The sequence below is a fragment of the Gracilinanus agilis genome, chromosome 2 (genome assembly GCF_016433145.1).
Source record: "Gracilinanus agilis isolate LMUSP501 chromosome 2, AgileGrace, whole genome shotgun sequence".
Taxonomy (NCBI): Eukaryota; Metazoa; Chordata; class Mammalia; order Didelphimorphia; family Didelphidae; genus Gracilinanus; species Gracilinanus agilis.
In genome coordinates, this window is record NC_058131.1 from 240,356,510 (window position 1) to 240,368,710 (window position 12,201).

Consider the following 12,201-nt stretch of genomic DNA (forward strand, 5'->3'; position numbering starts at 1 on the left):
CAGACATACTTGAAAAACCTCTGAACAACGAACCACGCCTAAGAAAGGGGCACACCAAGACCTGGAAACCAGGTCTTCACTGCCTACTCAGTGTCCTTCCCAAGCTGCTGCTTGTTAACAATGCCGCTGCTGGCATTTTCTTGACCACTTAAGGTTGGCTTTGGAGGATTTTCACAGCGGTTCTGGCTTTCACTGCTACTCAGCCACCATCTTGGCTCCATCCTTTCCCTTCTTAGTCTTTTAAAATGCCACTAAAGCTCAGGGCATGGGAGAGGACAGGTCCCAGCTGAAGTTTTTGTAAGGGCAATATAACCTAGAGAGAATTACTATTTCAGGGAGAAAAGGAGAATCAATCACACAAAAGGTTTGAATTTATTTTCCAACTGGTAGGCATCGAGTATCTTTGTAGAAAGGCGACACAAATTAGTCAAATTGGGAAATAAAATTATTCCCTTAAGAATGGGTCTGGAAAAGTTTGAGAATCATTGTCTGAGCTAAACAGATCAAAGAATTGATTATCCCACCCACCCACCCCCTTCACCCTGTGCTTTGTCACCACCCCACTCCCCACAGAGATAAAATGCTGGTCTCTTCACTGTCTCTCCCCCCCCCCCCCTTAACATCTCTCCCCTCCCTGAAAAAAGGTGGATAATATTTAAAGTCAAAAGTTTAAAAAGAGTAAAAAGGAACTGATATGTGGGCTGGGAAGGATCTCTCCTTTGGTCCTAAGGGAGATGAAGCATTTAGCAACCCTGAGGATAGGGCACTCCCTAAGTCCAGCAACCAGATGGGACTCATCTTTTGCTTTCTTCAGAGAATATAACGAGCTGGACTGAGTGGGTCAATGTGAGGCATGAAGCCTCTGCTGATGGCGCCCCCAAGAGGACCAGGGAGGGGCCCTGGCTTCCACCTGCCCTCCAAAGGAAGGGAGCAGGTGGTACCTCCCCATTCCCATGCCACAGGTACAAAACAAATAAGTTACGTTTTGAATTGCCAAATACAGTATAATATCTACGTGGACCTGGAAGAAGGGAATTCATGGTAGGCAAAGCCACACAATTCCCTAGGCTGGGGGAGGGCTCCGAAAGCAGCTCTGGAGGCTGACCTCAGGCCAACGGCCCCAGTGCAGGGCAAAGCTGCCCTGAGTACGGGCTTCCTCTGTGGTTGGGGGGTGGACCAGAAGAAAAGGGAAGTCTGCAGAAGCCCACATGGCTTCACTGTGCCCAGAAGAGTTGCTGTAGGGCAGGAAGTAGTCCTTGGGGAGAATGCCAGAAAGTTTGCCTCTTGGGACGCCCAGGCTGTTGTTTCTTCCTTCAGCCACTGGACAAAGGGAACAGGGCCGAGGCAGCTCTCAGGAGGCGGTAGTCCCCTCACTCCCCTCAGGCCTGGTACCAGATTCCTTGTCTGATGTGCTTCTCTCTGCCTGTCCTTCTGGGGGGGAAAAAAAAAAGGTTAAAACAAGAGGATGAACATTATATTCCTAAGTTAAGCCAATGGAAAGGAAGGTCTATTTGGTGTGACCTTGAGCAAGTCATTCCCCCCGGATGGGCTTCAGTTTCCTACTCTAAAAACAGAAGACTGGTCTAGACGACCTTCTGACAACCCTTCTACACTGAGGGCAGTAAAGTGGCATTTAAGGTTCTGAATTTCTAGTACCTACGTGCTGTGCTCTAAGGGTCTTTCTGGCTCTCTTCCAGTTTGGATGCACTGGGCTCCAAGTGAGGTTGGTGATTTTATGATGATTCTGTCATTCTATATCTCTCCTATCCCCCGGAGGGTACTTGCCTGCTCCTTCTAGTGCCAGGTCCCCCATGTCCCCTGTCAGCTTCCTCACGCTCACTGCCGCTGAGTCGTCCTGGATGTCTGGGACAGCGTTCCTTCGGCCTGTCCGGTCACAGGAGATGAAGTCTGTGTATGAGGATTCGACCTCCATCATGCCTGTTGCATTGCTGAGCAGGGCTGTGGCGAGGGGAAAGTAGGCAAGTGAGCATTCTTATAGTCTGCTGGTGACGCTCCCCAGGGGAGCTTTCTTGGGCTTAGGGCTTTCGGACTGAGAACAATGAAATCAATTACTCATCATGTAATAAAAGACTCATTGCTAGGTTCTAGAAGGAAGAACTAGACTAAGGACAGCTGTGTGGCTCAGTGGATAGAGCCAGTCCTGGAGATGGAAGGTCCTGGCTTCAAATCTGCCCACAGACACTAGCTGTGTGACCCTGGGCAAGTCATTTAACTCCAACTGCCTAGCCTTCACCACTTGCTCTTCTACCTCGGAAGCAATACTTAGCATCAATTCTAAGACAGGCAATGAGGATTATAAAGAATAAAAAACCTAGCACCAGTGGGAGGGAAAGTAAAAGGTGGGAATATCATGATCTTCCTAATAGCTAATACTGGGGTGGAATGGTGGGATATCTGTTCCACCTTGAAGGATACATCCTCCATAACTGGAAATCTTCGGGTAAAAGCTCAGAGGGAATGTTGTGGAGGTACATTCATGCTTCAGAAGGATGTTGGCACTGTTGCCAACTGAGGTCTCAGTTCTTGAGATTCTGGCTGTATTGTGTATGATGCCATTAAGTGTTGTGGGGGAATTTAGAAAAATAAAAGATGTAATCTTTTTTGGGAGCAGCTAGGTAGCTCACTTGGTATGAGTCAGCCTGGAGACTGAAGGTCCTGGATGTTTCAAATCTGGCCTCAGATACTTCCTAGCTGTGTGACCCTGGGCAAGTCACTTAACCCCCATTGCCTAGACCTTACCACTCTTCTGTCTTAGAAGCAATACATAGTATTAATTCTAAAAGAGAAGGTAAGTGTTTAAAAAAGCAAAAACATTCATACCAAATGGATGCTCTCTGACAGTCTACCCTTGACCTTTTTCTTTCTCTTTCTTAGCACACTCCAGTTTCAACTGTTACCTCTAGACAACTGTACCTATATTTTTAGCCCTGAATTCCAGCCCCATCTTCACAACCTTTCCACCTGTATAACTCACTGGCACCTCAAACTCAACATGTCGAAAACTGAGCCCATTGCTTTTCCACCTACACCTACTCCTCATTCTGAATTCACTACTGCTCACGATGCCTTCTGCCTCTTATCTTCTTCACTGCTGTCTCACATGAAGGGGCAGCCCTGCGACTTATCAAAATGAACCTTTTCCATGTACACAAGTGATTCCATTCCATTCTGTCTCCAACAGATTATCTCCTTTGTTATCTCCATTCTCTTTTATTTTCAATCTCTCACTGTCTACTAACTCCTTTCCTACTGTCTACAAACATGCCCATCTTCAACAAAACCTCAACTGATCCTTCCACCACCTCTATTTTATATCTCTTCTGCCCTTTGTGGCTAAACTATTTGAGAAGGTCAACTGTGACAGGCATCTCCACCCGAACTCTTCTCAATCTCTTCTTAATCTCTTAGGATCTAACTTCCAACATTATCATTCAGCTGAGAAACAGCTCTCTTCAAATTTATTAATATTCTTTTAATTGCCAAAGCTAATGGCCCTTTTTCAATCCCTCATCCTTCTTGCCTTCCCAGCAGCCTTTGATACTGTCGACAACCCTCTTGTTCTTGATATTTTTTTTCTTCCCCTTGAATTTCCAGACACTACTCTCTCCTGGTTCTCCTATTAGACCTCTCCTCATTCTAATGGATCCTCATCCATGTCCTCTAACTGAAGGTGTCCCATAGAGCTCTGTTCTGCACCTTCTTCTTCCTCTATGACTTCTCCCTCTATGATGGATTTAAGCATCATTTCTCTGCTGATGCTCATTGATATGCTGATGTCCTGCCCTAACAGTTTCAGATCTCTAACTGCATCTTGAATTGGGTGTTCAGAAGACATCTTAAACTCATGATGTTCCAAATTGAACCCATCCTTCCTCTCAAATCTGCCCTTCACCCTGAGGAAGATTGGAGGTCACAGTGAGGAAGAAAACAGACTTTGAGGTTGAAAGGCAGAAGGAAAGGTGGAATGACAACAGACTATAATTAGATAAGGAGATTCAGAGTTCTTGAGCACAGAACTGGTACATTTGTGGGTGATGGCAACAAAGGGCTATGACTAGTTCTATGTATAGCTGCAGTGGGGTGGAGGAGTAGGTCATGGGAAATGAATAAATGAAAAACTGGGGAGATAGGGTGCTTGAGGGAATGTTAATATGTACAAAATCCCTTGTATGAGGACAGGAGTTGGAGAGAAAAGACCGTGACCCAGACACCAAACTCAGGGTGTTTTGGAGGCTGGTAGACAAGAGCTTCAAGAATTTTGACTGGGTGGTACATATGGACTGAGTGAACCTCAAAGGAAAAGTAGTTGCTGAATGGTGGTGATAAAGGGTGAGTTTGGAAGCAGCACTAGGGAACCAAGAGTATCCCATCTCCCCTACCACTCTCGTGTCTGATGATGTGAATGGGCTTTGTTTTTCTAAAGCAATATAAATGTATGTGTACAAAAATGTTAGCTATTTCTGAGTTTTTAATTTGTGGAACAGACAGCAAAGGCCTACAGGATTGGAGGAAAGAGAACCTAATATAGCCATACTATTCAAAGAAAGCCCAGAAAGGGAAACAACTTGCCCAAGATCACAGAGTCAATTGGTGGCATAAATAAGACAAAAACTCAGATCTTTGGGCTCCTCCCTCATTATTTTTATTTTTTTAGCGTTCACACAACATTTTTTTGTTTTTTTCCTTTTTTTATTTAGAATATTTTTTCATGGTTCCATGATTCATGATCCCTAACCCCTCTCTTTCCTGCCCCCATCTGAAGCTGGCAAGCAGTTCCACTGGGTTATACATGTATCATTGTTCAAAACCTATTTCCATGCTATTCATATTTGCAGTAGAGTGATCTTTTAACATCAAAACCCTAATCATATCCATATCAAGCTACGTGATGGATATGATTTTCTTCTGTATTTCTGCTCCCACAGTTCTTTCTCTGGATGTGGATAGTGTCCTTTCTCATAAGTTCCTCTGGATTGTCCTGGGTCATTGCATTGCTGCCAGTAGAGAAGTCCATTACATTCAAGCACATTATGTACAATGTTCTCCTAGTTCTGCTCCTTTCACTCTGCATCAATTCCTAGAGGTCCTTCCAGTTCACATGGAATTCCTCCAGTTCATTATTCCTTTCAGCACAATAGTATTCCATCTCCAACAGATACCACAATTTGTTCAGCCATTCCCCAATCGAAGGACATTCTCTCATTTTCCAATTTTTGCCACCTCAAAGAATGTGGCTATAAATACTTTTGTACAAGTATTTTCCCCTATTATTTCTTTGGGGTATAAACCCAGCAGGGGTATGGCTGGATCAAAGGGCAGGCAGTCTTTTAAAGCCCTTTGCACATAGTTCCAAATTACCATCCAGAATGGTTGGACCAATTCACAGCTCCACCGCAGTTTATTAGTGTCCCAATTTTGTCACACCCCCTCCAACATTTATCACTTTCCTTTGGTGCCATATTCCTGCCTCATTATCTTAAGAGTCCTTCTAGTTGTAGCATTCTCTAACTCTAGGATGCCATCAGCAGTCTCCAGGAGTACCTAAACTTCATCAGAGACAATGCCCAGAATGCTCCAGCAGATGGCGCCCGTTAGCTAGTTTCCATAAGATTCAGACACCCTGGCCTGGAATTGTTTCTCTGACATTTGGCTTCACTGTCATTGATTTTTAAAAAAAGATTCACAAAATGAGGACAAATATGCTGCTGCTTCAGGAGTTTTTCCTGGTAATGTCAGACAATACTCTGTCCTGAAAAAGAAAGGTCCTCACTTCTCCAGGAAGATCATGGGTCACAGGATCCATAGTCCAAACCTTATTTTACAGATAAGGAAACTAAGGCACTGCGAGAATTTATTTTTCACATACTGTGTTAATTCCTACATATTAGGGAGAATTACTGGGTCTGGGATCTGGATCAGAGATACCATGTAGTCTGTGACTTTTTGCATTTTTGTTGTTGTTGTTGTTGTTCTTGGGAATCCTAAGGAAAGTCTTCCTTTTTAAGAGAATTTGTTTAATAATTGAAGGAGACAAGAGTTCTTTTCCTGTGTTCCCCATGATATAGGTGCATGGGGGGTGGGTAGGTTAATGGACTGACTACCTTTTAATTGGCTAGCACCAGTTAAAGGTGTCTTGAGATGGTCAAGGGAGGGGCTGAATAATGAACTCCTAAAAATCTATTTATTAGGCTGCCTGACCCAGCTTGGATTGACCCTGGTCTGGAGAGAGTGATGGAGACCTCTGTCACTTTGCCGGTTATGGTACTGTCCTAACCAATAACCTGATTTCAACAATAAACTTATGTTCTTACCCCCAAACTGGCCTCTTGTGATAATTTTAACCCTAATAGCACAGAGGGGTTGAATCTTTCAGGGTGGATCACATTGCAAGTTAAGTGTCTGAAGAAAGATTAGAACCCTGGTGCTCCTGACTCTGAGTCTGGCACTCTCTCCATCATGTCCTGCTACCTTTGCATTTAGAGAGCACTTTATTTTTTATAAAGCTTTTTCATAGGGGGCAGCTGGGTGCTTCAGTGGATTGAGAGCCAGGCCCAGAGATGGGAGGTCCTGGGTTCAAACAGGACCTCAGACACTTCCTAGCTGTGTGACCCTGGGCAAGGCCCTTAACCCTTACCACTCTTCTGCCTTGGAGCCAATACACAATACTGATTTCAAGACAGAAGGTAAGGGTTTAAAAAAAAACCAAAATGAAACAAACTTTTCATACAGGGTACAAGTAAGCCTTAATTTAAGCTTTAATCACTTAAAATTGCGCCAAGACTTTGGGGATGCCCTCTATATAATTTGTACTCTGTAATAGCAGCTATATGCTTATTTGAGATAATATGATTATACCCATTTTATAGAAAGTTAAACTGAAGTCCAAAGATGTAAGATGACTTTCAAAGTCAGGTAAGTGACAGAACCAGGGACCTGGATTTTTATATAGTGCTGGGTTTGGAAGAATTAGCACAAGGGACAGGGAAGATATTTTCTTTTCTCTTTTTTAAAATCTCTCACCTTCTATTTTGGAATCAATACCAAGGCAGAAAACAGTAAGGGCTAGCTAATGGGGGTTAAGTGACTTGCCCAGGGTTACACATCTAGGAAGTATCTGAGGTCAAATTTGAACCCAGGACCTCCCATTCTCTAGGCCTGGCTCTCAATTCACTGAGCCCCCTAGCTATCCCAAGAAATTTTATTCTTAAGGGAATCAAGGCTTCATCATGGAATCTAAGGAACTCTGGGCTCTCAAAAGATATACCATGGCTGACAAGCTCTGGTAGGTTAGCCATTCACTTCATTGAATAAAATTTTACAAAATACACAAGCTCCTAGAAGCCCGACTTGCTTCAGTAAGCCTAATTCCTTTAGTAGCAGGATAGAAAGGATAGCATAAATGCTTTTTTAAAGTAAATTTTAAATTAAAAAAAGTTAAGACAAGTACAATCCTGATGATGTCTATTACTCAAGGACCAGCCAGGTTCATTCTGAGGAGGCTCATCAACAGAGAGCTGGGAACAAAGGACTGAGGGTTTGGGCCACAGCAGCACAGACCTCTTCTCTGGGAAGCACTATGCTTTGTACTGAGGAAGGACACTCCATCCTATTTGGAAAATCCCAGCTTCACGAAGTGAGTCATGGGTGTGATGGGGGGCAGCTGCTTATCTTGGGTGGTAAATTACAGGCTCCATCACAGAGTAAGTACTCCAGAAATGATTTTTAGTCAAGTTCCAGTAGAGTGCCTACGGAATTCAAGTGATGAACCCTTCTTCATTCTCTGTCTGTTCCTAAGTGACCTTCGTGCGACACTTCTCACTAACCCCCAATTTCTCCAACTGTAAAATGAAGGGGTTAGATTAGATGATCTCTAAGGATCCCTTCCAGCTCTAACGGCTCATATCAGTGGTGTGATCCTGAGCAAATCGCAACTTCTCAGAGCCTTAAGCAACTTCCAAAGACTAGGTTAGAAATAAGTTGCTGACATCAATCTGGGGAAATAGTTCTTTATATAATACCTATAAAATCACTGGCCTGGAATTCTTTGCTAACCCAAATGTTTGTTTTTATGACTTATTCTCTGTCCCCTTCATTATTTAGTGTCTATCCTTTATGAATATCTCCCTATTAAATATGCTTTTTATTCCACTACATGTGCATTATGGTATATATCAGTGATGATGAACCTTTTAGAGTTGAGTGCCGGGTCCCACCCACACATCACCTCCCCCAGACTGAGTGCCAGCATACCCTACCCCCCCCATAGGGGAGGGAGGAAGCTCTCCCATTGGGCTGCTGGATGGAGGAGAGGGTGAAGTGAGGAATGTCCACAGCCAGTGTAGAGAGGGGGAGGGGAGTGGCCTGAGCACTCTGCTCCCCTCCAGCTCTGCTGCCTATGAGCCAGCCACCTTACACACACACACACACACACACACACACACACACACACACACACACACACACTCCCANACACACACACACACACACACACACACACACACACACACACACACACACACACGCTCCCATTGGGCTGTGGGGCAGAGGGGAGGGAAATGTGAAAAAATGTCATCAGGGTGGTGGAGAGGGGAAGGGGAGCAGCTCTGCTGAGTCTCTTCTTTACTAATAACAAAATGGGGGTGGGGGAGGATAGCCATGTGCCCCCACTGTGCCATCTTTGGCACCCATGCCAAAGGTTCATCATCACCAGTATATACATTAGGTGGCAGCTATATGGCTCAATGGAGAGCACCAGGCCTGGAGTCAGGAAGAACTGAATTTAATTCCACCTAGACACTAGTTGTGCATCTTGAAGACAAGTCATTTAAACACTCTGTGCCCAGTTTCTTTATCTGTAAAATGGGGATAATAATAGCATTAACCCTTTGGAGTTCTTGTGAAAGCCAAATGAGAGAATAATTGCAAAGTGTGCCTGGCACATAATAAGCGCTATATAAATATCAGCTATTCCTATGCGAAAGAATGTTCCACTCTTTCTGCATTTATTTATGAATGTTCAATTTTTGTAAAGTGTATGTAACCCTGAAAAGTAGATATGCTCCTTAAGATTTCCATTCAATAATTAACAAAGGTCTAGCATATCTGGTTTTTCTAATATTCTGTTCAGAATTTCAATTTCTTTATGTTTCTGTTATATTTGTCTAAATCTGAAACAGGTACCCCAAAGTTATAAAAACAATGAATTTCTTGCTCTATAGGTCTTTTTAAATCCAGTAGCTTTTCCTTTAATACTTAGATACTATAGAATTGGGTGTGTGTATATGTTCAGATATATATTTAATGTTGTTAACTATTAGTCATTATCTTTGATTCCTTTAAGTACAATGTGGTTTTCCTCTCAGTCTTTCCTTATAATACCTGTTTTATCAATGCCTTTGTCTAAGATTACAAAGGCTATTCCTGTTTGCTTGAAATTCAAGTAAAACATAATAAATTTTAAAACAGCCCCACATTTCAATTCTATATGAATCTGCTTTAAGTGTGCATCACTTTTTTTTCCTTATTGATTCAAACTACTTCTGCTTTATAGGTGAGTATATTCCATTCTTATTCATTCATGATTGTTAAATTTGTTTTTCTTGTCATAAAATTCCGTTATAATTCTTCTTTCATCAGCATTAAGTATGCAGTTCAAATAGTCTGAGAAAATCTGGTTCCATTCCCCTCCTTTCCCAGTTCAGATCTAAATTATGGAGTTTCTCCCCGTTCCCTTTGTAATCAGCCAGTAAACAACAGTAGTTTGTTTTGCTTAAGGTAATTTCCTCCCAGTCTCCTTCAGTTGGTTCAAAGCTTATTCATATTTGTTTACTTAAGTTTATCTGCTGGATTTGTATTTCAAATCCTCTCTGGGTCCAGCTCTTTATGATCCCATTTGGGGTCTTCCTGGCAAAGATACTGGAGTGCTTTGCTATTTCCCTTTCCGGCTCATTTGACAGAAGAGGAAACTAAGGCAAACTGGGTGAAGGGACTTACCCACAGTTAACAGCTAGTGAGGCTCTGACTCCAGGCCTGGTGTTCTATTCATTGTTCCACCTAGCTGCACCCCCTGGGTCCATACCTTCCTACTATGATGAATGGTCTAAGCACCAAACCCATTATATTTAATGTAAAGTCCCTATCTCCCTTTATATAGCTACAGGGAAACATTTATTGGTGGTACTCTGTCACCCATAAAACAAGATTTTTCTCCTGATTCAATCCCTTCTGAAGTCTCCGGACTCATTCTTTTGTAGGTTCTCTTCTCCCCAAAGACTATGGGAATTATTCATCATTGTTGATATGACTTAATTAGTATGCCCTTTATCTCCTTCCCCTCAGTCTCTCCCTAATAGGTAACTAGCATTTATATATTTCCTGCTCTGTGCCAGGCACTTTACAATTATTATCTCATTTGATCTTCACAACAACCTTGGGAAGTGGGTGCTATTATTATTATCCTCATTTTACAGATGAAGAAATTGAGAAAGATTAAGTGACTTGACCAGGGTCACAAAGCTACTAGATGTCTGAGGATAGATTTGAACTTGGGTTTTCCTCATTCCAGTATAGCACTCTATCCAACGCACTACCTAGCTGCTCCAATTCTGTAATTTAGTCCCATAAAAACATTGATTCATCTGTTGTGAGGCAAGATGCTATGTTTATGATGTTTCAAGTCTATTTTTCCACCATCATTTCTATCCAACTTCTGCTTTAACCTTTGTCTCCTTGTGTGCTTTTAGAAAGAAATCTCTTAATGGGTTTTCTGTCCTTTTGTCCTTGTTCTTGGTTTTAGTATTTTTTCCTTTCTTGTGTTTCTGTTGTTTGGCCTTTTTTCAAGGCAAATAATTTGTCCAGGTCTGCCTGGGATGCTTCAAATGCCTCTTATTAATTTTTTAAATCAAAGTTTAGGTTCAGGTCTGCAGGTATGCCTCTTTGAGTTGCATCTTGAGCTCCTTTGCTTTTCAGAACACATAATTTCATTCCCTCCCAGAGTTTCTGATGGGTGAAGAACTGTCTTGTGTTATTCAAATTTCCTTACCTTCGTATTTGAAAATCTTTCTCCTGGACACTTTAAAGAATTTATTTTTGTTACCGAAATTGTTAAATTTAATCACTATATCTTTGAGTTTGCATCAGAGGGTATTTTTTTTTCCTAGAGGTGACCTGTGGAAATTTTTTTTCAACTGGCACTTGTTTCCTGTGTTTAGAAGAGGGATTAGAAATGAATTCTGTTGCATGCCCATTGATTAATGTGTGTATCCCCACACTTGTGGTAGCCGAGGTGGGAGAAGGTACTGAATGAGTGCATTTGTTCATTGGATTGTTGCCTCAGTGTTCTTGGTGTCCTAGACAGAGGCAGCTGAAATTGCGTTATCTCTTGTGCATAATTCCTATTTTGTAGAGGTTTGAAAGGTCATGAAGATCAGGGGAAAAAGTCTAAACTTCCATCTTACTGGCAATGTGACCTGGAAGTTCATATTTCAAGTACTCTTCCGAACATTAGTTTTCCCCAAGAGGAACAATTGGAAGTCATCAATTCTATAAAAAGTCTCTTTCCCCCTATAAGATTCTGCTTGCCTTAACATGATGAATTATTCTTGGGAATAAGACATTTTCCTTTGCTTTTAAGAATCTCATTCTATTTTTCTCTTTTACTTCTTATTGATAATAGATAGACCTGCATGATGATAACTGGAATTCTCTGGTATCTGTTCTGTTTCTTCCTGGTCTTGTGTAATATTTTCTCTTTGTCCTAGAAGTTGTATGAATGTGGCTATCATATTTTTTGGTAAGTTCAACATGGGATTCCTTTCTGGTAGCATTCTGTGGATCCCTCAAGGTGCACTTGTCTTCTGGTTCTATATTTCCAGGTAATTTCCTTTTATGATTTCCTGGAACTATAAATTCTGAAACCATTAACTGAATATTACATATTCAAGTTTTTTGTTCATTTCATTATGTTTTTTTTTTCTGAGAAACCAATGATTCTTAGGTAGCAGGTGTGAGAAATAATTTGACCCTTACTCTATTTTAGTAGACTCCTGCCCTTCTTAAGTTAATAATTTTATCCCTATTATTTCTAGGCTAATCAGTATTATCTAGTTTAATGGGATTCATTACCTATTATTAGTAGGCAATAATCAGAAGTAGCTAGGTATATGTTAAAGTTGAGTAGGT

General features: G+C 41.8%; 1 protein-coding gene across 5 annotated transcripts in view; it reads right to left on the reverse strand.

Annotated features, from left to right (window-relative positions):
• Positions 1 to 353: 353 nt before the first annotated feature.
• Positions 354 to 12,201, reverse strand: part of PKIG (cAMP-dependent protein kinase inhibitor gamma) — a 90,167-nt gene continuing 78,319 nt past the window's right edge. For 4 of the 5 annotated variants that reach the window (XM_044663800.1, XM_044663799.1, XM_044663801.1 and 1 more), the window contains 2 exons: positions 1,786 to 1,959; positions 354 to 1,431 (listed from right to left, as the gene is read on the reverse strand). In XM_044663800.1, coding sequence (XP_044519735.1) covers positions 1,352 to 1,431; positions 1,786 to 1,936 — 231 coding nt within the window. In that variant the 5' untranslated portion in view covers positions 1,937 to 1,959 and the 3' untranslated portion in view covers positions 354 to 1,351. The remainder of the gene's footprint in view (positions 1,432 to 1,785; positions 1,960 to 12,201) is intronic. The other variant, XM_044663802.1, reaches the window with a different exon arrangement.